The sequence below is a fragment of the Hemibagrus wyckioides genome, linkage group LG14 (genome assembly GCF_019097595.1).
Source record: "Hemibagrus wyckioides isolate EC202008001 linkage group LG14, SWU_Hwy_1.0, whole genome shotgun sequence".
NCBI classification, from domain to species: Eukaryota; Metazoa; Chordata; class Actinopteri; order Siluriformes; family Bagridae; genus Hemibagrus; species Hemibagrus wyckioides.
In genome coordinates, this window is record NC_080723.1 from 20,420,011 (window position 1) to 20,447,510 (window position 27,500).

At 39.5% G+C, this 27,500-nt stretch overlaps 1 protein-coding gene across 4 annotated transcripts in view; it reads right to left on the minus strand.

Moving 5' to 3' along the window:
* LOC131364748 (collagen alpha-1(XIV) chain-like) overlaps window positions 1-27,500 on the minus strand; it is an 81,323-nt gene that overhangs the window by 26,819 nt on the left and 27,004 nt on the right. For all 4 annotated transcript variants that reach the window (XM_058408049.1, XM_058408047.1, XM_058408046.1 and 1 more), the window contains 14 exons: window positions 25,407-25,536; window positions 20,989-21,134; window positions 20,345-20,474; window positions 19,175-19,314; window positions 18,052-18,178; window positions 17,808-17,947; window positions 16,593-16,725; window positions 16,344-16,388; window positions 16,108-16,250; window positions 8,514-8,643; window positions 7,762-7,884; window positions 6,793-6,942; window positions 5,123-5,239; window positions 1-133 (listed from right to left, as the gene is read on the minus strand). The exon at window positions 1-133 is cut by the window's left edge and continues 14 nt beyond it. In XM_058408049.1, the coding sequence (XP_058264032.1) occupies window positions 1-133; window positions 5,123-5,239; window positions 6,793-6,942; window positions 7,762-7,884; window positions 8,514-8,643; window positions 16,108-16,250; window positions 16,344-16,388; window positions 16,593-16,725; window positions 17,808-17,947; window positions 18,052-18,178; window positions 19,175-19,314; window positions 20,345-20,474; window positions 20,989-21,134; window positions 25,407-25,536 (1,787 nt within the window). The remainder of the gene's footprint in view (window positions 134-5,122; window positions 5,240-6,792; window positions 6,943-7,761; window positions 7,885-8,513; window positions 8,644-16,107; window positions 16,251-16,343; window positions 16,389-16,592; window positions 16,726-17,807; window positions 17,948-18,051; window positions 18,179-19,174; window positions 19,315-20,344; window positions 20,475-20,988; window positions 21,135-25,406; window positions 25,537-27,500) is intronic.

Here is a 27,500-nt window from a genome sequence, read left to right on the forward strand (position 1 = left end):
GTGGTGACAGCAGGGCCCTCTGCCTCCTGTAGCAGAGCATAAACAGTGATTTTGTACTGTGTGTTTGGGTTCAGGTCACTAAAGCAATGCTTGTTTTCAGAGCCATCCAAGCTCACTTCCTGCTTCTGGCCATCTGTAATATAAAATATCGTCAATAAACAACTGTAAATCAGAAGGAAATGTAAATGCAGACAGAAAAAAAGGCACTCTGATGATGAATTGTTCTCACTAAGTGCACTGTGTAGAAGTGTGGCCTCTCACTCATGGCCAATATCTAAGGTACTGTCTATAAGTTTCTGAATTATTACATCTACTGTGCAGGGATAATAGTGATTTATGTAGCTCTTATGTGGCAAGTTTCAACCACGACTTGATTTGTATTGTTAATAAACAGTTTGTCTTCTCATGCACCTGCTCCTACCTTGTCACAGAACTGAAATGGTTTCACAAAATAGTTCAGATCCTGTTAAGGTGTCAAAAAGCATTTAATCATTCACATCTCAGCTGAAAAAAGCATCACGTACATTTTTCCTGTGTGTTCATTTGTCTTTTCTAACCTTTTCCTTGCTTTCTTCACATCAACCAATTAGAACTACCTTCAAGCTCAATCTGAGCACCCTTTCAATTAAAGCAGGTTGATATAATAATAATCAAATATGAAAATGAGAACATTATAAAAGACAGGGTTTATTCCTAGCTGTCTGGTTATAAAAAGTGTGCTTTGGCTAAAAATATCAAATACCAAATGCCAGAATGGTCATGACACTAATTATTATATTTTATTTTTAGCTACAGGCGATATCACAACATATGGCCATGGACTTGCCGCCTTCCCAGCCATCACGTCCTCACCCTTCTGACCTGCGACCCAACATCCATGCACAATCCTGATAAACTGCTTCTGGGCTTTCTTCTGCTTCTTAGAGCCACTTGCATTTGTTATGTCTTAAAAACTGCAAGGATTATATGAATCGTTTTGCCTAAACTTGTCTGACTCTGTGGTTATTATAAAAACTCTATGTGTTCACTTCTTGTTTATTAACACAACGTTTTCTCTATTCTTTTCATGATTAAGTATCGTTACACTGTTATTCACCATGTGATTAATATCAAATGGGCTCTTCCTTTTAAGTATAGCTGATCTAAAGCTTTCTCCCTAATGAACTTCTTGCTCATGTGCCAAAGTTTCTTTGGCTAGGTCTTTAGGAGTATAAACCTGGATTATTATAAAGCTGCTTAACAACAAAGTTGTTCAAACTTAATGTAATTGAAAAAAGTTTTCATTGTCCGGACAGTTTAATGGTATTGATAACCACAACCAGTCCTCATTCCAGCCACCATAAAGTATACTGTGACGACTGGAGGTGCTACATTTGTCTAGAAGTGCCTATCAGTCTCAGTGAGGGAAGTGTGCTGATCAGTCTCAATGAAGGAGGTGTGACCTCAGTGTTATCAGTCTCAATGAAGGAGGTGTGACCTCAGTGTTATCAGTCTCAATGAAGGAGGTGTGACCTCAGTGTTATCAGTCTAAATAATGGAGGTGTGTTCTTAGTGCCTGTCAGTCTCACTGATGAAGGTGTGACCTCAGTGTCTATCGGTCACAATGATGGAGGTGTGTCCTCAGTGTTATCAGTCTCAATAATGGAGGTGTGACTTCAGTGCCTTTCAGTCTCAATAATGGAGGTGTGACCTCAGTGCCTATCAGTCTCAGAGATGGAGGTGTGACTTCAGTGCCTATCAGTCTTAGTGATGGAGGTGTGACCTCAGTGCTATCAGTCTCAGTGATGGAGGTGTGACCTCAGTGCCTATCAGTCTCAGTGATGGAGGTGTGACCTCAGTGCTATCAGTCTCAGTGATGGAGGTGTGACTTCAGTGCCTATCAGTCTTAGTGATGGAGGTGTGACCTCAGTGCTATCAGTCTCAGTGATGGAGGTGTGACCTCAGTGCCTATCAGTCTCAGTGATGGAGGTGTGACCTCAGTGCTATCAGTCTCAGTGATGGAGGTGTGACTTCAGTGCATATCAGTCTCAAAGATGGAGGTATGTCCTCAGTGTTATCAGTCTCAGAGATGGAGGTGTGACCTCAGTGCCTATCAGTCTCAGAGATGGAGGTGTGACCTCAGTGCCTATCAGTCTCAGTGATGGAGGTGTGACCTCAGTGCTATCAGTCTCAGTGATGGAGGTGTGTCCTCAGTGTTATCAGTCTCAAAGATGGAGGTGTGTCCTCAGTGTTATCAGTCTCAAAGATGGAGGTATGTCCTCAGTGTTATCAGTCTCAGAGATGGAGGTGTGACCTCAGTGCCTATCAGTCTCAGAGATGGAGGTGTGACCTCAGTGCTATCAGCCTTAGTGATGGAGGTGTGTCCTCAGTGCCTATCAGTCTCAGTGATGGAGGTATGACCTCAGTGCTATCAGTCTCAGAGATGGAGGTATGACCTCAGTGCCTATCAGTCTCAGTGATGGAGGTATGACCTCAGTGCTATCAGTCTCAGAGATGGAGGTATGACCTCAGTGCCTATCAGTCTCAGTGATGGAGGTGTGACCTCAGTGCTATCAGTCTCAGAGATGGAGGTGTGACCTCAGTGCCTATCAGTCTCAGTGATGGAGGTATGACCTCAGTGCCTATCAGTCTCAGTGATGGAGGTATGACCTCAGTGACTATCAGTCTCAGAGATGGAGGTGTGACCTCAGTGCCTATCAGTCTCAGTGATGGAGGTATGACCTCAGTGCCTATCAGTCTCAGTGATGGAGGTATGACCTCAGTGCCTATCAGTCTCAGTGATGGAGGTATGACCTCAGTGCCTATCAGTCTCAGTGATGGAGGTATGACCTCAGTGCCTATCAGTCTCAGTCATAGGATGTGACCTCAGTCTAAATGACACAGGACCTAAAGACTCGTTTCTAAGTTTTACTGTCAGAACTCTCTACTCCAGCATTTAAAAATTTTACCTCATTAAATGCATTGATTCAATTCAACAGCTTTTAAAATCTTTTGTGGCAAAAGCCATGAGTTAGAAGATGCTGTGGAGAGTCAATGCAGGAGCTGAAGAAAACTATACAGCCACAGGACACCTTCTCAAACAAGTCTCATCTGATTCAGCTCAGCAGCACAGAAATGTTCTCCTGTCAATTTCAGCATGCAGACATTATTCACACGACTTACACTCACTCACTGCTATCAGTAAAGCACAGCTGCACAGCACATACACACACACACACACACACACACAAACACTGTCTTTGAATCTAATCAATTCTTATATATCGTATTTTACTATATAAAAACATGTCAATTACGAAAAGTCAATTACGGTTATATAAATAAACAACCTAGCTAGATCAAGATGGAAAAATAATGGTGTTAGACTCAAACTTAAAATCAAATTCTGAAGTTCTTAAAGAGTTCCACATTCAATATAAGATTAGTATGCAGTGCACTGTGTGTGTGTGTGTGTGTGTGTGTGTGCAAGATCAGAGTGCCTTTCATATCCGGCTGAGCCTCAGGCGTTTGTCTCTCTTTACAGAGGGCAGATTTACTGAGAGCTCAGTTCTTCATCCCCACCATGAGAGAGAGTGTGAGCATGGCTGATTATAAGCCACAACCATCTCCCACCCTCAGACATATGAAAGACTAAAACTACATCCGCATCTTAGTCAAAACTCCACAAGGAGTTCTAACAAAGGAAAGAGGGCTTTTTCCGGTAATTCGGTATGTTTCCGCTAAATCAGCTTATTTATCGGACTGATAAAGCTTTATAGCATGCACCATAATTTAAAAAAAAAAAATTGATAAACTGTGTTAAACTTCCACACATAAAGAACTCCCAAGTGTCAGCCTTGCTTCAGTAGATAATCTCACCTGGATATTGTAGATTTATATTTGCTGAGAACTGTTTCTGTAATCACAAACACTGTCATGTGCTCATCCCTGGACTCTAATTCACAATCTGCAAAAGACCTTATAATACACTTAGTGCTGTTTGTCTTTACACTTGAATAGTGTAATAACTTAAGAAGAATGAAGCTTTTATTCATAATATATATAAGTTGTCTTTATTTGTAACATACACATTACTGCACAGTGAAATTCTTTCTTCGCATATCCCGTCCTTGGTGGTTGGGGTCAGAGCGCAGGGTCAGCCATGACGCAGTGCCCTTGGAGCAGGGTGGGTTGAGAGCCTTGCTCAAGGGCCCAATGGTGGCAGCATGGCAGTGCTGGGGCTGGAACCCTGATTAACGACCCAGAGCCTTAACCACTTGAGCTACCACCACCCCAAAAACTAAGTCAAACCTCTCTCTTCAGTCTCCATAACCCCCTGTGTCCATCACTCATGACCCTAGGGGGACCAGCTGCCCGGATATTGCCCCCCTGTCTCGGGTTATGCCCTCCGGCTGTCTGTCCTGTACCTTCCACGCTCTCTCGCATCCTGCCATCATGTACCTTCCATTCTCATAATTTCCTAAACCTTTGCCACAAAAATCCTGAAGATCCGGCTTGGGTACATTACATTTACATTTACATTTCTGGCATTTGGCAGACGATCTTATCCAGAGTGACGTACAAAAGTACTTTAAAAGTGTTTTACATTACATTACAGCACAGTCAAATAATGTTCTACACGTATCCCAGCTTAGGACGCAGAGTCAACTATAATAGAGCACCCATGGATGAGAGCCTGGCTCAAAGTGGAAGCTTTGTGGTGCTGGGGCTTGAACCCCAACCTTCTGGTCAACACCCCAGCACCTGGTACATTTGAGCCACCACTGATTTCTAATTCCACTATCCGATGTCACCCAGAAGAAGAGATGGTTCCTCTCAAGGTTCCTCACCACTTTCTCCTCTAAATCTAAATTTACATCTGGATTTTGGAAAGCCTCTTTATGACAATGTTTATTGAAATTACATCATACAAACAAATCTAAACTGAATATTTGTACTGTAATGTACCTCTGGTGATGTGTATTCAATATTCATCTAGATTCATCTGCTATTCATTTTGAAAAACTCCTCAGGCCTACAAACTTCACACAAACACATAAACTAGTAGGGTTTATAAACTATTTCCCCGAGCGGAAGTGATGCGTGGAAGCGTTTAAGGTGTGAAAGTTTCAATTGTACTCACTGAGCAGGGACTCGATGGTCACACGGTACCGGGTGGCATGAGAATGAGCTTGCCACTGAGCACACATACTGTTCACTCGTACCTGGTAGGTGTTCAGATTCGTTACGCCAAGGTATACTGCAGAGAGAAGAAGACAGGCAGGGATTAAAAATGCATATTAGAGGAGCTTTTGGCTTGATAATGAACACAATTTGGAATATAGCTGTGATTAAACTGACTAGTGCAAAAATAAACTGGCTTTCTTGGGAGTAGAGTGTAAATGAGGGAGTGTAAGGATCAGACAGCAATATCTATCTTTATTCTAGACTTTAATCTCTCTACCGTCATATAACACACAGCAGCCACTATTTATTTCCATAAGTGTGGTTATATTGAACAAGAAGATTCAAGACCTTTATTTGTCATGTAGACAGTTACATAAAGTATGCAAGTTGCAGTAAAATGAAAACCTGGCCACTCCTCCTTAGACTGTTCATAGCTGCTCCCTGTTTGGGGTCATTACAATGGATCTTTTGGTCTGCATTTCAGTACCGGATGCCCTTCCTGACGCAACCTTCCCATTTAACCCGGGCTTGGGACCGGCAATGAGAGTTAACTCTTCAGTGGCTGGGTTAGTGCCCTGCCTGGGTGTCGAACCTGGGCCACGGCAATGACAGCACGGGATCCTACCACTGGAACACCTGTAGTCTCCTTAGTCTGTGCATCTAAATAAACTAAATTCAAGTTTAAAAAAGTATAAATAAAAATAATCCAAAGAAAAAGAGTGTCAGGTCACTTAACGACACAGGCTCCGTTTTACCGCAGCCGAAAACATGGACTCCAACTCACAGCACTCCCACGTTCCCAGGTTTTTCACACTTTTATATACCCCCTGCATTCACCTCTTCATTATGCGGTATACTCTTTGATTCTTTGATATTTAATGTTACTAAGCCATGATTGTTTTGTGTGTGTGTGTTCCAATACTTTTGATCTTTCCTAATTTTCTGATGATTTCTGTTTTGTTGCACATTGTTTTTTTATGACTGCCTCCACACTTGCGGCCTGCATTTCCATCCAACCGTGAGAAAGAGGTAACAGAATGTTATGTGCAAGACATCTACACGTTACATGTGGAAGCATGATGCTCAATTATGTGACATCTAGTAACAGTACAGAATGTTCAAAAATGACAAAACTGAAAGGGAGATATTACTGTGCATGTGAGTTACAAGTGGAGACTTTCAATGAGTTAAATGAGGCTTTATGGGATCCTGAGAAAGAGACTAGGATGAGATGGAGAGGTGGACATGTCAGTCTGATGGCCTGAGGGAAGAAGCTCCTCCTAAAGGATCTCAGTTCTGGCCAACAAACTACAGAAATGAAGACTACAACAATCTAATCAGACATTTACCGGAGAGGGTAACTAATAACTGACTAATTTCTTTTTCTTTTTTCTTTTAATCCTTGTCACCATTACACTCAGTTATGCATTGAAAGATTATTTTATTACTGCAGGAAATAAGAAGACAATTTGCTCTGTTTGGCACAACAGAAAAGCACTTGCTTTATCATCAGAAGGGTTTGAATCCCAGAGATACCACAGCAATCCGATGATGCTGTAGCCACTTGGCACGTCTCAGAGTAAACGTGTGCGTGTGAAAGTGTGTGTGTGTGTGTGTATAACTCACGTGTTTTGGCTCTGCCAGTGAGAGCGTCGCTGGAGCCCGTGGTGTACGTGGCGATGACCTTCACACTATATTCTGTCCCACTCAACAGGTTCAAGATCAACATGGTGTTTACATCGTCACCAACGAATGTCTCCAGAGCACGGCCTGGAACTGCACACACACACACACACACACACACACTTAACTGGAAAACGTCTACACACAGGCAACATCTGGCCATTTAACGGATTTCTTCAAATAGTTAACTTTATTTCAACATATCTGTGTCAAAGTATGTGAAGTATGCATTGCAGTCTCACAGGATAAATTATTGCAATTCAGTTGTATGCGAATGTTTTATTTTTTGTTCTGTGAGACAGAAAGTATGTGAATGTTGAAGTATATGACAGGTTATTTTTTTCCATCAGTTATCACAGCAACTCAATTCTGGCAAACAGCCATAACGTTTTTCAGTCTATAACATGCTTCAGCACGCCAGTTGTTACATATATATTATATATTTTTTTCACAAAAGAAACTGAAAATGTAAATCATTTATTTCATTTTAAATCTTGCCTGGACTTTCTTGCTGCAAAGATAATACTGTATAAAAAGAAAAGTTAAACAAACATGCTGGGAAAATGAAACAGTTAAAGATATCTAAATCATTGTGGTGTGATTTTCTCCCACAATGAACCTAATCAGTTCAGTTTGTGATCTTATACCAGCTGTTAGATTATCCATGACACTCCTGATCGTCACTAAAACAGAGAAGATCGCTTACACACTCTGTACAGATGATGGAGGAAGTCTTTAAAATCAAAGTCATTCAGCAAAACAGTGAATGAGTCAGCAAGAATTTCACTACTGATGCAGGAGGAAACAGTGTTCAGTAGCATCAATCTGGCAAACGGAAAATCCGGTCAACGGTAATGCTAATCATCCATACGTACATTATGGCCTGTATTTCTCATTGCTAGGTGTGTTTACCTGAGATGGGCTGGTAGATTACCCTGTATCCCATGGTGGGAGAGGGGGGGGTGTCCCAGGTGATGCGGAAGCGATTGTACCATTCCTCTGACACCTTCAGGTTCTTAGGAGCAATGAGAGGCACTGAGGGGAAGAGAGAGAGAGAGAGAGAGACAGAGACAGGAAGAGACAGAGTGTGAGAGACCAAGAAAGAAGGAGAACAGGGAGAGAGTGGGAGAGAAAAAGGAGGGAGAAAGACGTGGGTGAAAGAACATAGAGAGAGAGAGAGAGAGAGAGAGAGAGAGAGAGAGAGAGGAGAGAAAGAGAGAGTTAGAGAATGATGGAATGAGAAAGAAAAAAAGAGGAAAGGAGAATGAGAGAGAGAGAGAGAGAGAGAGAGAGAAGGAAAGAAAAAAGAGGAAAGGATAAAGAGAATGAGAGAGAGAGAGAGAGAGAGAGAGAAAGACAGAGAAAGATTGTGAGAGACCAAGAAAGACAGAGGAAGAGAGAATAATATAGAAAAGGAGGAGAACAGGGAGAGAGGCGGGAGAGAAAAAGGGGGGAGAAAGACATGGGTGAAAGAACATTAGAGAGAGAGAGAGAGAGAGAGAGGAGAAAAAGCGAGAGATGATGTGAGAGAATGATGGAATGAGAAAGAAAAAAAGAGGAAAGAAAAAGAGAGAGAGAGAGAGAGAGAGAGAGAGAGAGCACAAATAATTGAGAAGGAATGCTCTCAGTAATATTCCGTAATCCCAAAGTGATTAGACACGTACGTGTGCGAGAGGAGCGTGTACTGGCGGGTCCGTCTCCGTCTGCATAAACCGCTGTCACACTCACTCTGTATTCCGTGTCTGACAGCAGCGGCTGCAACACCACCGAGTTCTGATTGGCAGGAACCATAATCTACAGAACAGGAAGTAGTGCACTTAGTTTTATCATTATTTTCCATTTTTCATTTTGAGTGTGTTTACAGCACAGGCTGTTTTGTGAGCTTCAAGTCTCAGAACAGTCGGAAAATCAGAATCATAAAAACGCAGGTCTAAATGCACTAAAATCCAGATGTTGCATTCATATTTTTGTCAGTGATGTTTGGGAACGAGGGAACACTTGACTACACTATACAGTAAACATTTAAATATAGGTATTTAGTGAATAAAAAGACATATTTGTTGATATGGTGAAGCTTTTTTGACAGAATATTTATTTATTTATTTATTTATTTATTTATTTATTTATTTATTTAACATTCACGGACGGAGTCACCAGTGTCAGCACTTTGTAACAGTCAGTAGGACAAAAAGCTTTGTACTTTCTGAACTTTGTGTCTTATTAATTTTATGAGTGAGAAGAAAGGGAGGTAGGGAACAACTCTTAACAGCTGTTTAAACTGATAGCTGTCAGGTCTGCAAACTCCAACTCCCAGAACATACCACGGTTTACAAACATGGCCGCACTGGACTCTCCGACCCACAGCACACCTGCACTCATGGGCTCACGGTCACCTTCCTACTGATCACACAGTTTTCATAGCTATTTATTTTAATAGCTGTTTATATAGCTATAAACTAATAGAAAGTCCATGTATCCTACTGTGTCACAGGGAACCTGGAGCCTATCCCAGGAGACTCAGGGCATGAGGCTGGGTACATTCTGGACAGGTTGCCAGTCTATTGCATTGCAGGGCACAATCACACACACACACACACACACACACACAGAGTTGCTACAGAGACACAGAGATGCCAACCAGCCTACAACGCATGTCATGTCTTTGTACTTTGGGAGGAAACCAGAGTGCCTGAGGGAAACCCCCAAGGCACAGGGAGAACATGACAACTCCACACCTACACACACACACACACAGACGGAGGCGGGAATCAACCCCCACCCCTGGAGATGTGAGGCAAGCATGCTAATCATTAAGCCACCATAACCCCCACTAATAGAACGTACAACCTGTTATTGAAAAAGATGTAATGACTGGTAAATATGTGTGGTGTAAAAGACATAAAACACTACAGATGTGCTGTAACAATTATTAATAATTATTACCACCACCCTGTCACACCACCATTTTGTTGATTATTTTCGTGTAACAGCATTGTGTTTTAATCCTTCTGAAATACATATTTTGCCTGACTTTACAGACATCCAAAAAGTCTCCATACTCTTTTTAGCAATTTTTTTTTCTATGTATTTTCCAAATAGCCTTTAAGAATGCCTTTAACTAAAGAAGAACGTACAGAAATCATTCTCATGGCTGGATGACCGGGAAGCTGTCTCAAAGCTTAACAGCAAACATGGTGACCACATCACACATGATACTGATGACAACCTGGGAGCCGAAGTTGTGAGAAATGACTCCGTGAGTGATTAGAAAGAAACATATAGATGATGCTTTTTGTTACATTTTAAAAGCTCACAAGTCCTTTATGTATAAAGACTTTTGGGACAGCTTATAAATTGAACCCTGCAGAGTCACGTGAGATATACACAAGTGCTCCTTGATGCTAAGCTTGTACAGACAGTCACATCCATAACACTGGAATTGCCCTACAGAGATCCTAGTGATCATAAACGACTGTACAGGCTGCAAGCCACAGCATGTGGAATATCTACAATTTAGAAAACAGGCTTAGAATAAATATCATAATTTAGTCACATTTTGAGGTCTAGTTGAAAGAGTGTTATGGAATATAATACATATTTCCCTTAAATGCTACAGTTCCAGGTGATAAACTCCCAGAGATATGTGTTGTATTTATAGACCATAATGTATGAGCACTGTAACACAGGGGGCTTAATGGCAATAGAATAGAATAACATTAAGTTGTCATAGCAGCAAGGTACAATTAAAATATAGTGGGTATGGATATATATATATATATATATATATATATATATATATATATATATATATATATATATATATATATATATATATATCCCCACTGTATTTTAATTGTACCTTGCTGCTATGACAACTTAATGTTATTCTATATATATATATATATATATATATATATATATATATATATATATTTAGTACAAAAATACTGAAAATAGGACAAAAAAGTACAAAAATACTAAAAAAATAAGAAAAAGACAGTACAAAAATACTAAAGATAGGAAAAAGACAGTACAAAAATACTAAAAATAGGACAAAAAAGTACAAAAATACTAAAAATATGAAAAAGACAGTACAAAAATACTAAAAATAAGAAAAAGACAGTACCAAAATACTAGGGTAGTTGTATGTACAAGAACAGACAAATATGCTAGATAGACTGATAGACAAATATACAAGTATATACAAATAAATTATTTAAAAGAACCGATAATGAGTATAATAAACAAAAAGGGCAGAGTGCAGTGAGGATGTAAAATATGGTAAAAAAAAAAATCTATACAGTAAAATAGTAGAAAAGCATAGAACAAAAATACTACAAAAATTCTAAAAATAGTACAAAGATAGTATAAAAATGCTAAAAATAGGACAGAAAAGTACAAAAATACTTCACAATAGTACAGAAATACTAAAGATATATACTAAAAATACTGAGGTAGTCATATGTGCAAGAATAGACAGACATGTTGGATGGACTTATAATATACAAGAATATACAAGTATACTATATGGCTACACAATACACAACTATCTGATAGATTACAGATAACAGAGCAACAAAACATAGAGGTTCAAACTTCGTCCAGAAACATCAACACAAACCAGATTTACACACCACACACCTGACCATCACACATCTTCATTATGATCAGCCAAAAGGAAACCTAATTCTATCCAGGTTTACATATATAGTTGAACTTCACAGAAAATTCTTTTTCATTTTGTCACCGAAAAGTATACATATCACAAAACATGAAAACATCTGGACAGAACGTATTCAATTGAAACATTTTGAAGTATATTAAACCTTACGAGGAGCTATAAACCTAACTATAATCTACCAGTGTTTTTCAGAAACACACAAAGACACACAGGTGTTGCCAAACCTTTTTTTTTCCCCCTCTTTATAACGGACGCCAGCAGTGTTGCAGATTCTGGATGTTTTCTTTTTTTACTAGGCAATAAAATGTGCCTAAACATCAGCCTCATAAATCTACAGCCTCAGAAAGAACGCTGTGCAAGAACTTCAGAAAAAAAAAACAACAACCCAAGTATGCTTTTATTCTTGAAACGTTTGGCCATACATGTGAAAAAATATGTTGAAATTCTAGGTATGACAACAAATGATAATAGAACTACGCTGAAATGCCCTGTGTACTCATTACTTGTTTTTATTATTTAACTTCTTGTGTGTTTCATAGGGCTGATGTGATGGTATTGTAGTAATTTACTGAGTAAGGCTTAAAAGGGAGGTTATTATGGAATAATAAAACAATACAATAACAGAGAAACATTTCAAGTCTGCTGTGCAAAGACCACAAAAACATCAGGTTTCATCATATAAACTAAGGATATGCTAATGTTCCTGGCAAATTCTTTTGAGACAGCAGAATAAAAACCAGTTTATATTTGATATCAAACTTGGAAACGCCACTGTGGTGAACATTTTTGCAATTTAACAATTTTTTTTTTACTGAAAGGATGTGCTTCTGTTATAAATGAGAGAAAATATATGCTCAATCTCTCTCTCTCTCTCTCTCTCTCTCTCTCTTTAGCCCAATTTATCCTAACACACTGTCTATAAAAGCTAGAAATATAAAGTCAGAAATGAGAGATATGCCTCGGTTGCTCAAACCTAACACACACACACACACACACACAATGCAATCCAAATGAAATTTTATAGAGCATGCGTTCTGTATGAAGTATTTTGGAGAATGTAATTTAACAGAGTTCTGGGAAGCTCTTAAACATCAAACTTTAACATCAAGCTCTTAAACATCAAGCTGACCCAAAGCATCTTTATATGCTGAGGAACTGAGGAACTGTCCACTCTATTTATGGTGCTGAACCACTGCCAGCCAGTGTGAATACAGAGCGATGCTTTGAGACGGATGCTAAATGTAAATACAGGCACAAATAAAATGAGCGCTGGATACCACTGAATGCTTACATGTAACTGAGTAGGAGTTTATAGGAGCAAATCACATGAGGGTTTCAGCATCCAAAAAGCCTCCGGACAAACATCAAACAAAGTCATAATAAACAATTCAAAAGAAGTTGGCAAGATGGCATGCTCAAACAACCCCATTTATATGGAGACGTCTGTAGTGTGTTGTGTTTTAGTGTATCAGTATTGTGTTTCTATGTGAGTGATGGCTGTAGTGTATCAGTGCAGTGTGTTGTTGTGAGTGATGGTTGTAGTGTATCAGTATTGTGTTTCTATGTGAGTGATGGCTGTAGTGTATCAGTATTGTGTTTCTATGTGAGTGATGGCTGTAGTGTATCAGTATTGTGTTTTAGTGTGAGTGATGGTTGTAGTGTATCAGTACAGTGTGTCATTGTGAGTGATGGTTGTAGTGTATCAGTATTGTGTTTTAGTGTGAGTGACGGCTGTAGTGTATCAGTATTGTGTTTCTATGTGAGTGATGGCTGTAGTGTATCAGTATTGTGTTTCTATGTGAGTGATGGTTGTAGTGTATCAGTATTGTGTTTCTATGTGAGTGATGGCTGTAGTGTATCAGTATTGTGTTTTAGTGTGAGTGATGGCTGTAGTGTATCAGTATTGTGTTTCTATGTGAGTGATGGCTGTAGTGTATCAGTATTGTGTTTTAGTGTGAGTGATGGCTGTAGTGTATCAGTGCAGTGTGTCATTGTGAGTGATGGCTGTAGTGTATCAGTATTGTGTTTTAGTGTGAGTGATGGTTGTAGTGTATCAGTACAGTGTGTCATTGTGAGTGATGGCTGTAGTGTATCAGTATTGTGTTTTAGTGTGAGTGATGGCTGTAGTGTATCAGTATTGTGTTTTAGTGTGAGTGATGGCTGTAGTGTATCAGTATTGTGTTTTAGTGTGAGTGATGGCTGTAGTGTATCAGTACAGTGTGTCATTGTGAGTGATGGCTGTAGTGTATCAGTATTGTGTTTTAGTGTGAGTGATGGCTGTAGTGTATCAGTACAGTGTGTCATTGTGAATGATGGCTGTAGTGTATCAGTACAGTGTGTCATTGTGAATGATGGCTGTAGTGTATCAGTATTGTGTTTTAGTGTGAGTGATGGCTGTAGTGTATCAGTATTGTGTTTCTATGTGAGTGATGGTTGTAGTGTATCAGTATTGTGTTTTAGTGTGAGTGATGGCTGTAGTGTATCAGTATTGTGTTTCTATGTGAGTGATGGTTGTAGTGTATCAGTACAGTGTGTCATTGTGAATGATGGCTGTAGTGTATCAGTATTGTGTTTTAGTGTGAGTGATGGCTGTAGTGTATCAGTATTGTGTTTCTATGTGAGTGATGGTTGTAGTGTATCAGTGCAGTGTGTCATTGTGAGTGATGGCTGTAGTGTATCAGTATTGTGTTTCTATGTGAGTGATGGTTGTAGTGTATCAGTATTGTGTTTTAGTGTGAGTGATGGCTGTAGTGTATCAGTATTGTGTTTCTATGTGAGTGATGGTTGTAGTGTATCAGTACAGTGTGTCATTGTGAATGATGGCTGTAGTGTATCAGTATTGTGTTTTAGTGTGAGTGATGGCTGTAGTGTATCAGTATTGTGTTTTAGTGTGAGTGATGGTTGTAGTGTATCAGTGCAGTGTGTCATTGTGAATGATGGCTGTAGTGTATCAGTACAGTGTGTCATTGTGAATGATGGCTGTAGTGTATCAGTATTGTGTTTCTATGTGAGTGATGGTTGTAGTGTATCAGTGCAGTGTGTCATTGTGAGTGATGGCTGTAGTGTATCAGTATTGTGTTTCTATGTGAGTGATGGCTGTAGTGTATCAGTATTGTGTTTCTATGTGAGTGATGGTTGTAGTGTATCAGTGCAGTGTGTCATTGTGAGTGATGGCTGTAGTGTATCAGTATTGTGTTTTAGTGTGAGTGATGGCTGTAGTGTATCAGTATTGTGTTTCTATGTGAGTGATGGCTGTAGTGTATCAGTATTGTGTTTTAGTGTGAGTGATGGTTGTAGTGTATCACTACAGTGTGTCATTGTGAGTGATGGCTGTAGTGTATCAGTGCAGTGTGTCATTGTGAGTGATGGTTGTAGTGTATCAGTGCAGTGTGTCATTGTGAGTGATGGCTGTAGTGTATCAGTATTGTGTTTTAGTGTGAGTGATGGCTGTAGTGTATCAGTGCAGTGTGTCATTGTGAGTGATGGCTGTAGTGTATCAGTACAGTGTGTCATTGTGAGTGATGGCTGTAGTGTATCAGTATTGTGTTTTAGTGTGAGTGATGGCTGTAGTGTATCAGTGCAGTGTGTCATTGTGAATGATGGCTGTAGTGTATCAGTATTGTGTTTCTATGTGAGTGATGGCTGTAGTGTATCAGTATTGTGTTTTAGTGTGAGTGATGGCTGTAGTGTATCAGTATTGTGTTTTAGTGTGAGTGATGGCTGTAGTGTATCAGTATTGTGTTTTAGTGTGAGTGATGGCTGTAGTGTATCAGTATTGTGTTTTAGTGTGAGTGATGGCTGTAGTGTATCAGTATTGTGTTTTAGTGTGAGTGATGGCTGTAGTGTATCAGTATTGTGTTTCTATGTGAGTGATGGCTGTAGTGTATCAGTATTGTGTTTTAGTGTGAGTGATGGCTGTAGTGTATCAGTATTGTGTTTTAGTGTGAGTGATGGCTGTAGTGTATCAGTATTGTGTTTTAGTGTGAGTGACGGCTGTAGTGTACAGTATCAGTACAGTGTGTCATTTTGAGTGACGGCTGTAGTGTACAGTATCAGTACAGTGTGTCATTGTGAGAGACGGCTGTAGTGTATCAGTATTGTGTTTTAGTGTGAGTGATGGCTGTAGTGTATCAGTATTGTGTTTTAGTGTGAGTGATGGCTGTAGTGTATCAGTATTGTGTTTTAGTGTGAGTGATGGCTGTAGTGTATCAGTATTGTGTTTTAGTGTGAGTGACGGCTGTAGTGTACAGTATCAGTACAGTGTGTCATTTTGAGTGATGGCTGTAGTGTATCAGTATTGTGTTTTAGTGTGAGTGATGGCTGTAGTGTATCAGTATTGTGTTTTAGTGTGAGTGATGGCTGTAGTGTATCAGTATTGTGTTTTAGTGTGAGTGACGGCTGTAGTGTACAGTATCAGTACAGTGTGTCATTTTGAGTGACGGCTGTAGTGTACAGTATCAGTACAGTGTGTCATTGTGAGAGACGGCTGTAGTGTACAGTATCAGTACAGTGTGTCATTGTGAGAGATGGCTGTAGCGTCTAAGTACAGTGTCAGTGAGAATAAAATCTGTACTCACCACTTGTTCGGCTCTGTCTCCGCGTGTTGAAACGTAGGATATTCTGTACTGATGCACGTTTGAGCCAAGCAGTTCCCACGATGCTAACATGCTGAATGTAGTAAAATCGCTCAGCTGCAGACCTCGCACACCCACCTTAACCACTACACGTTTGCACACATCAAACACAAAAATCATAAAAAACTGTGTGTTTTTAGAAAAGAAAAAAAAAAACCCACCAAAGCTATTCTCCGTACCTGCTGTAGTTGTGGTTGTAGTCGCTGTTGTTGTTGTTCTAGCAACTAAAAAAGGGAGTAAAAGGATTATTGAAATAAATATTTGAAAGGATAAAAATTACAGAAAAAAACAAGCCAAGTTTTTTTGTCACAATAATTTGGTTGTTAATTATTGGTTTTAGTTTATATGTAGTGTTAGACTACATTAGTGTTTGGAATTAGTTAGTCTGATTTTAGATGATTTTAGTGTTGGGTTTGGTGTTAGATTACCTGTAGCTTCCCTGAGGAGCACTGTATCACTCTCAGCCTCGTTTTTGTAGATGGCCGTAAGAGTGAGCTCATACTCAGTAAGGGGTCTCAGACCCGTAATCACATAGGAGTTCAGATTACCACCAATCACCATCTACATAGATAGATAGATAGATAGATAGATAGATAGATAGATAGATAGATAGATAGATAGATAGATAGATAGAATTACGCTTTACATATATGACCACACCAAATATCTAGTTAGCTGTAAGAATGAATTAATTTGGGTCATATTTTAAAACCTGAAAATGAAAATAAATATCAATATAATCGATAATTTTAACAAGCATCGTAAATAGTGTAGCATAACTCTAAGTGTGTGTGGTTAGCACCTTGTACTACAGTGTGGATGATGGTTGTTTATGATTGGTTTGTAGATGATTGTATAGATGTAGCTCTTTATCAACTCATGAGTCCGCATATATCTAAGAAACAGGAGAATCAGTGCTTGGACTGCTTAGATTGACCTCACACTTGGGTTTGGCCTGGACTTAATTCACTTCTTTCAGTGTACTGGATATTTAAATTAAGGATTCAGGTCATGTTCTGTTAGCCTTTCAACATATTCTTTTCAATGTATTCAGCCAATGTTAGAAACGTCCAAGGTCTAAAAATAGCAAAAAGCTATCACCTAATTACCTGCAGGTCAGAATATTTAACACTTAAACAGAAAACACAAGCATCTCTGAGTAAGATCAGAAAATAAGAACTTTCCATTCCCCTCGATTTATGTTCTTTTTTAATCTTGTATGACTTACATAAATTAGGGTATGCTTTGTGTACATGTACATTTCAATTTATGCCATTTGGCAGAGGCCCTTATCTAGAGCAACTTACACTTTACCTGATTTTATACAACTGAGCAACTGATTCAAACTCACAATATTCCAATCAGTAGTCCAACACCTTCATCACTAAGCTACTACATCCCCACATTTGTGTAAATTAGATGTATATGAGCTGTGTAATATGAATCTTCTTTATTTTACCATCTGTATTTTAAAGTACAGCATTTGAGACAGATTTATTCCTACACTCATATATACAAACCAGTCATGAGTTAAAATCTTATAAGAAGCAAATTATCTACTAAACAGAGAGATAAATCCTCATGAGTGTGTGTACAAGTGCATGGTTTCTGTGCTAGCAGGTCTGTGTGTGTGGCCACACTACCTCTCTGGTCTCTCCTCCGCTGGCTGGCTTCCAGATGAGCCTGTAGAGGGAAATGTCAGAGGTTGCATGCTGCCAGCTCACTCTGAAACTATCTGTGGTCACCTCACTGCTCCTCACGCTCACAGGGACAGGAGCGCTCCCTACACACCAGACACACACACACAACACCGCAAGAACCGCAGCTGTTGATGGTGCATAAAAGTGATTTCAAACTGGGATAAAAAGCTCTTGTGCTCATTCTCACTAGTTGTAAAGCTCTCGGTCAGGGGATCGGCGTGTCCCTCATCGTAGATGGCGTAGATGGCCACCGTGTACTCTGTCAAAGATTTGAGGTCACTTAGCAACTTAGTGGTCACTCGACCCACTTCAACCTAGCAAGAGAAATCAAACGATTAATTCAATTAAATACGACACACATACCACAGTGAAAAAAAACTACATGAAAAAGTGTATTTTTCCTTTTTTGTTGTTGTTTTTATGAATCCTGTTGTCCTGTTCATTACTGACCCTTAAAACCATACAGCAATTTAAACACTAATAGGAAGGGTTGAAAAAAACAAGACTAACCTCTTAACATTACAAGCTTGTATCAATTTTACGAACACCAGACATTTTTAACACTTTTATATCACCTTGTTATTATCCGGGTGAAAATAACCTGAGCATTTGTGTCACAGAAATACACTGATCAGGCATAACATTATGACCACCTGCCTAATATTGTGTTGCTGCCAAAACAGCCCTGACCCGTCCTGCACTGTGTATTCTGACTCTTTTCTATCAGAACCAGCATTAACTTCTTCAGCAATTTGAGCAACAGTAGCTCGTCTGTTGGATCGGATCACACGGGCCAGCCTTCGCTCCCCACGTCCATCAATGAGCCTTGACCGCTCATGACCCTGTCACCGGTTCACCACTGTTCCTTCCTTGGACCACTTTTGATAGATACTGACCACTGCAGACCTGGAACACCCCACAAGAGCTGCAGTTTTGGAGATGCTCTGATCCAGTGGTCTAGCCATCACAATTTGGCCCTTCATCAAACTCGCTCAAATTCTTACGCTTGTCCATTTTTCCTGCTTCTAACACATCAACTTTGAGGACAAAATGTTTACTTGCCACCTAATATATCCCGCCCACTAACAGGTGCCATGATGAGGAGATCATCATTGATATTGACTTCACCTGTCAGTGGTCAGAACGTTATGTCTGATCGGTGTGTATTTGAAATGCATTTTCTAGTTTATTAAAACAGCTTAGATTTAAGCAGAATTTATAATCTCAGCCTATTTAGTATAATGAAGATTTCCAGCAACAGAAAAAAAAAAGTAGGAATGTTATCATCATCCATCGGGGTGAATCTTCACCTCATTGGTCTGATCTCCGTCCGTCCTCACGTACATGATGCGGTAGCCTTTCACTTTACGAGACGCGGCTTCCCAGCTGAGCTTAGCAGCACTGTGAGTCACGTCAGTGATACGAAGGTCTCGGGCTGGTCTGAGGGAAACTGGAGAAAGAGAGGGAGAGAGAGAGAGAGAGAGAGAACAAACATTGATGTGTTCATATGCATGTTTTCTTCACTTGTCATTTGTTCAGATTTTATTCCTTGCCCTTATAAATGTTTTGGTAATACATTGTAAAAATCTGCCCATAAAGCTCATTTGAGAGAAAGCAAGAGATAGAGACACAGAACCAAGCAGTTCCACACATACCACATACCTCACTGAATTACGCTTTTCGTATCCGATCACACCAAATATCTAGCTAGCTGCAAGAGCAACAAAATTGTTTAGCTAGTCAGCATTTATAAGGAGCTGAAATGTGAAGTGTTAGGCTTCTTGTGCACTAGGTTTTCTTTTCCTCGGCTGCGAGAGCACATCGTACATGCAATTCTATGGAACATGACTGAATGTGGGAATATGGTTCATTTTAACAGGAACTACTGCCAGCATTTTTTCACAAAAGCTAGGAAAAAATGTAACTTTTCAGAAAAGTAAGAAAAGAATCACAGCCAGTAGGCCACGAGCAAAAATAAATAAATGAATGAACAACAACATGGATGACAGGTCCAGTAAGGAAAATAAAAACAGGGAGTGAATATGACGAGTTTAATAATATGTTCAAATGGAGAAATATTATTTCAAAATTGCAGTGTAACTAAAGTTAAAGAATTGTTTATTTTGTTATCTGCTGCAAACGCTGGAGTAAATACCAAACCAAAGCATGCAAGAAGAAGAAGAAGAAGAATGTAAGCTTGTTAGCTTGCATTGACAATATCTCAGTGTTGTAGTTACAGTGGGAGCAGCATATCAGCTCTTTTTCCATTTCAAGCACTAATGATGGTCCAGACAGAATAGAAAACACACATAGTCTCCTCTGCAAGCAAAGCAGCCTTCTCCTCGAGGAGCAAATTGGATACTTGTGTCTAGCTCACTTGTTTGATCAGATACAAATCAGAACATTGTAAGCATTTCTAAATATACATATTGCATGAAGCACTTAATAACTCACACACTCTCATACACTCACACACTTACGTGTGGTCTCCTGGCCCGTCTGGGGATCGCTGGCTTCATCTCCGTACATGGCATAGACTGTGACTGTGTACTCGGTTGCAGGGGTCAGACCGTCCAGCTCGATCTCTGTTACACTATCTGCTACTTTAACCTACTCTCACACACACACACACACACACACACACACACACACACACACACACACACACATATAAACACATAATACATTTTGTGAATAAAGAATTCTTCAATATTTTAGAAAGTCATACTATATTTAATGAATTTGTTGGACACTTATGTCCAAAGTGACCCAACAGTGACAGCTTGTTAGTTCCAGGATTTAAAGTCACATCCCTCTGATTTGTAGGCCAGGGCCTTAACCTCTAATTACAACTCAGTAAACAGCATCATTAACTATGCCTATCTATGGCCTGGAACAACAAACCATGTCACTGCTGTCTTCCAAAGGGTTTGGAGATCAAGATTTTTTATTTTATCATTGACTGTGTTATTGGACTATGCTGTGCTGTTATTTGTTTCCTGTTTTTATTTGTTTTTTTTTTAGAATTATGGGGTTAAATATATATATATATATATATATATATTCAACGTGTCAATAAAATTTCAGGTGATTTTAGTGATAGATTAATGATAGATAATCTCACCTCCTTCTCATCTGATGAGCCTTGATCACTCAGTGGGGCATACAGGATCATGTACCCAGAAGCCCCTTCTGCAGGGACCCATCGCACTCGCATGCTATTGTGCGTGATGTCATACAGATACAGGTTATTCACCATGGGCAGGGCCACTAGGAAACACACACACACACAACACACACAATAACAACATGGTTTCTTTTTACTGAGCTTCAACAGGACGGAGAGAAAAAGGGAGAGAATGAAATTGTTCAGATCGTATCCTGTAGCGATCCTGAAGCGGCTTTGCATGAGACCGTCTGCCAAATCATTGCAGGCCAGGACTACCACAGTAGTGCATTTTAAACAGTTAGTCATTATAAGTAAATGATAGAACACTTGAGAATCAAGTTGGAATTTTTCCACCTCAGTCGATGCTGTTCACCCTCGTACTCCCGAGCAGTTATTCAGGTTGCCATAGCAACCATAGAAAAACAGTTAAGGGACTGGGAAGCAAAATTCCTTTTTTGGCTCATGTATTCTGCCAAATATTTGTCTCATCTAACAAGGATGAATATATGAATGAAAAAAAAGGACAAAAACAAAACTAAACAAATAAATAAATGACCTGAATCCTTAGCACAAGAGCAAGACCAAGAGCAAGCAGTGGCAAAAACACAAGAAAAGGAGAAACAGTAACTATGGTCAAGACTGAGGAAGCAGAACAAAGAACAAAAGCTTGGTATCGTCTGGCTCTACAAGACACGCGAGGGTTTAAATAGACACGTAAATAAGGAAGCAAACTGAGAATGGGTGAGATCAATCATGATGTATGAAAGCAACAAACAGTTACAAAATAGGGGGCGGAGACAAGACTTGAACCAAAACAAACACACAAAATTGGGAACATTTCTATGATGTTGCATTGCAAAGTCATTATTGCAAATATGTGTACAAATTTCCTTCCTTTCATGCCACTAGTTTGCTTGATGATTTCTTATCATTGTGTGGCTCTAGGGTTTCGCCAAATTTCATAAAAAGCAAACGGTGTTCTAGACTCCCATGTCAGAGTAGAAGAAGAAAGAAAGAAAGAAAGAAAGAAAGAAAGAAAAATAAATAAGTAAGTCGGTAAATAAATAAATAAATAAGTAAGTCTGTAAATAAATAAATAAATAAATAAATAAATAAATAAATAAATAAATAAGTAAGTAAGTAAGTAAGTAAGTAAGCAAGTAAATAAATAAATAATTAAATACATAAATATATAAGTAAGTAAGTAAGTAAATAAATAAATAAATAGGTAAGTAAATAAATAAATAAACGCTTGTCCCTCTAACAGCAACACCAATATTTCTATATAAAATAGAACAAACACTTCTTAAACCATCTTGTGACTTCTAAAGCAAACTTTTTTATCCCATTTTCCAACACTAGAATATTTGAAAACAGCTGTTTAAGCTGTTAAGGAATACATAGTGCACTTGTTTCATTTAACGTGTGAAAACACCTGGTTCAAGCTGTCCGTGTCAGATTTAATTACTTTTTCACTTGCTACAGCAGTTCATTTCTCACATATTGTTTTGCACTTCTTCACTTCACCCCTATATTTAACAAACTATTTGGTTTCAGTTTTCAACTCACAAAGACAGTTATGAAAGTATCATAATAATGATAATAGTTGCACGGCATTATGTTCAAATCTGACGGTTATTACTGCTGCACGAGCTTCAATCTTACAGGTAATAAATGTTTAATGAATTTTAGAGGAACATCAGCTTTCTGGTCATAAATGTTACTTTTTTGTGAGGTTATTTAACAGGAAGAGTCACATAGAAAAACATCAATGTCAACATCAAATCATAGAGATAAAGGTACTGCAGAGAGCATGTGTTATTATCTAATGCTTATTATAATGGGGTTTGCTCACTGGTGTGTTACACCCAAGAAAATACAAGTCCTTGCCATCTTCATTTCATGTGACTGATGCTGCTAAAAAAACACTGAAATCTAATGCGACAACAATGGTTACTGATTGCACCATTTTTAGATATGTTGCTCCTGTACTTGTGCATGAATTACAAAAGAAAAAAGTCAAGTCAAATAACACTTATGTGCCACTACATGATAATTCAGTGGTAAAAGAAAGCAAAAAAAGTTGTATATCTTATTTTGAGTGTAAGTCTACAGGGCAACTTTTATCTGTTCAGTCGCCCCACATTTTTATTGTCTCGGGATCCTGAAGACGAATTATAAATATCCTCCAGGAGATACTGAGAGGAAATAACAAACAAACAGGCTTCAGTAAATTTGAATATTTTTTATTTATTTTTTTATCTGGTGCTAATAATCTATATTGAATCTGTACAAACTGTTCTTGACTTTTATGTGGTGTAATGCGTACTGCATTTTTTTGGAAATCCTGACCATTCTTGCAGCTTAAGAAACGTTTCTAATAAATATAAATAACCTGACCCATCTATCCATCCAAGCATGAAATGATAAAAGATATATCACACAAGGCTTCTGTCTGCTTTGAAACTCAGAGACTCTGAGCTCAGCTGCATGGTTACAGAATGTTGTTTTTAGCTCATCTAGTAGTCTATCAGTCTTTTCTGAGGAATTGCACAATCCCAAATGCACACACACACACACACACACATCATTTCTCTCTAGAACCATTAACTTTCACACAAGGTTAGATTCTCTGCCGTCTACCTGATGTGTGTGTTTGGGTGTGTGCATGCTAAGAAAACGGGGAATAGGAATATCAATCTTGCTAATGTATTTGCGTCCCAGTTGCATTCCCACTGTCTGTGCTGGGATGCTGGATGAGGTCAGGTCTGAACTCCACAACACAAGACAGCTTTGATATCCATGCATGGCATCACACCAAATACCACCAACACACACACACACACACAAACAGGAAACAAGTGATTTGGAGAAATAAATTGGAGAGTAGGTCTAATTGAAGCTCCTCTGAGTGATTAACAAGTAGGTGACTCAGTGCCTCACGTGTTATCTCACTGGTGCAGCCTGCTTCTGATCAAGCTGAAGGGGACGTGCTGCTTTCATACTGTGAAGTCGCTTCTGGAAAAATAAGGAAATGTTCCGGAGAAATTATTCTGCAGAGTCTAGATTTGAATCCGAGTTCTCCTAAGCGTTGTCTGTGATCTTGGGGACCTGGAATGCACTCTGCTGGAATAGGTGCATAAGACCTCCCAAAACAAATTTGTGCAGAGGTACATACAAGTTAAGGGATATAAAAAAGTTTCCAAGGCTTTAACGATCCCCGAGAGTGCTGTTAAGTCCATCAATTAGAAGTGGAAGGTGTATAGCACCGCATATAGTCTCCCAAAATCTGGGCCTTCGACATGACTAGAAGATCAGTGAAGAAGACTCAGACAGAAAGGCCACCAGGAACCAAAAGGCATCTTTAAAAGAATAAGAACAGGATTTTCTTGGCTTAAAAAGGAAAATGTATGTGTCACAATGATAGCAAAGACATGTGAACACATCTTGCCTGGATGGAAGGGTGGTGAGAAGAACTGGTGAATTCAACATCAGAAGAATTCTGCAAGAAAGTGGCTGAAGCAGAAATTTTTGTCATGGATGCCAACACCACCCTTTACCTTAACAACTGCATCCCAAATGTGAAGCATGGTGGTGGAGATCAGGCTCATCTGCAGAACCTGGGGAACTTACTAATATCGAGGGGTAGATGAATGAAGCCAAAAAGAAGATGGGAGGAAGAATCTGCAAAATGTCTACAGAGGGTGCTCACCCAAACCTAATTGACTATTTTTGAAATGATTTGAAGGCTGCTATCCATCAGTGAAAACCAAATGCCAGCTTAAAGGGTTCTATAAATAGGAATGAGAACTCCAACATGGTAGCAGTGGTACTTCAAGTTGTTAAGGCCCTGGGTTGTTTTTTCAGAAGACCAGGGTTCAAGCCCCTGCAATGCCGAGCTCCCACCATTGGTCCTTTGAGCAGGGTCCCCAATCCCCCAGCTCGAGGAGCACTACATCATGACTGACCCCAACCCTTATATGCAAATAAGAATATGGGATATGCAAAGAAGGAATTTCACTGTGCAGTAATGTATATGTGACAGATAAAGGCTACTAAACTAAAATCCAGAGCCAACCTGGTAAAGAGTTACCCCAAAAACTGGTCACTGTAAAGGTGCCTCTAACAAGTATTGACTTTAAATGAAAAAATTTAGAAAGGGTGTGTATTAATTTCCTATCCTGTCATTTAGTTTGTCTTATTAGTCATTCGACCATGCTGTGTGCGTTTAAAGGGAGTTCAGCATTCACTTTGCAGCACAGTTACATAAAGACCTGCTGAAGAAAAGAGAGATCTGTCTATAAGAGCTGGCTATTAAATGAGTCAGTAGAGAACAGTTATCAGAACAACAGCATGATGGAAAGGGAACTCACATGTGGTTTCGCTGCCTCTCAGACCTTCACTGGCAGAGTTACTGTAGACAGCAAACACAGCCACTTGGTACTCAGTCACAGAGTTCAGATGCTGGAGGACTACAGAGTTCTGATCACCGTTCACCACCACCTGCAAACATTTAACACAGCATGACACGGACAAATGTCAGGAAAACGACAAAAGGCAAAGATACAGCTCCTGTCACAAAAAGAACTGCAGAAAAATGAAAGAAAATAGTAACATGCAGGTAAATGGAGAAGGATGCAGCTGTAGGTGCACGGTGTAGGTGCTTCATATCATAATCATCAATCAAGAGCAGGTGACAATCCGAAACAGAAAACCTGACACTAGACTCAGATCTGAAGACATATTTGCATGATAGGACTTTGCAACCAGGCACAGAAACAGGGAATGGGTGAATACAATCGCAGAAGAAAACAATGAAGGGAGAGAAATGAAAACATAAGCACATGGAGCATCATCACCATGGAAACAGAAACATGAAGGGAGATCTATGACAGACTGCAAAGAAAGAAAGAAAGAAAGAAAGAAAGAAAGAAAGAAAGAAAGAAAGAAAGAAAGAAAGAAAGAAAGAAAGAGGACTGCACTGGTTTATTTTTCTGGAACTGAGCTATACTGGTATTCAAAATGTATTCAGACATTCATTGCACACTTTATTGTGCTATTTATTTCATTTGATTGATTTGAAATGTACTTTTTTTGTTTATCCCATAATATCAAAGTAAAAACAGACTGGGGTGAAGGTTCACCTTTTAGCCCCTGTGAAAGCTCAAGTACCCCACCAGCAAAAGCTCACTCCTGAACCCCAAACCAGGAACATGGTGTCGCTTAGACATATTTTTTTGGGCTACTATTTTGAAAATGATTTTAAATAAATTGGGTATGTGTTACTTTTCACAGATCTAGCATAACTCAGCAATAAAATTTTCCCCATCCATTAAGTCACTAAACATCTTAGTGATCAACGTGGAAACCTGACAGACAGGGATGCTTTGAGTCTGACGCGCCATCTAGCGAACGTTAATTTTACATCTTTTGGACGTACATAAGGTATGCATGCGAGTGTCGGAATGATGCTGGTCAGTCAATTGCAATGAATATTCCTTTGTTTTTAGTCACTTAGGGTATACATATGTATGCTACCAACATACATACATACAGTATCTCACCAAAGTGAGTACACCCCTCACATTTTATTATATCTTTTCATGTGACAACACTGAAGAAATGACACTCTGCTACAATGTAAAGTAGTGAGTGTACAGCCTGTATAACAGTGTCAATTTGCTGTCCCCTCAAAATAACTCAACACACAGCCATTAATGTCTAAACCGCTGGCAACAAAAGTGAGTACACTCCTAAGTGGAAATGTCCGAATTGGGCCCAATTAGCCATTGACCCTCCCCGGTGTCATGTGACTTGTTAGTGTTACAAGGTCTCAGGTGTGAATGGGGAGCAGGTGTGTTAATTTGGTGTTATCGCTCTCACACCCTCTCATACTGGTCACTGGTAGTTCAACATGGCACTTCATGGCAAAGAACTCTCTGAGGATCTGAAAAAAAGAATTGTTGCTCTACATAAAGATGGCCTAGTCTATAAGAAGATTGCCAAGACCCTGAAATTGAGCTGCAGCACGGTGGGCAAGACCATACAGCGGTTTTACAGGACAGGTTCCACTCAGAACAGGCCTCGCCATGGTCCACCAAAGAAGTTGAGTGCACGTGCTCAGCGTCATATCCGGAGGTTGTCTTTGGGAAATAGACGTATGAGTGCTGCCAGCATTGCTGCAGAGGGTGAAGGGGTGGGGGGTCAGCCGGTCAGTGCTCAAACCGTACGCCGCACACTGCATCAAATTGGTCTGCATGGGAGTTGTCCCAGAAGGAAGCCTCTTCTAAAGATGATGCACAAGAAAGCCCGCATACAGTTTGCTGTAGATAAGCAGACTAAGGACATGGATTACTGGAATCATGTCCTGTGGTCCGATGAGACCGAGATAAACTTATTTGGTTCAGATGGTGCCAAATGTGTGTGGCAGCAACCAGGTGAGGAGTACAAAGACAAGTGTGCCTTGC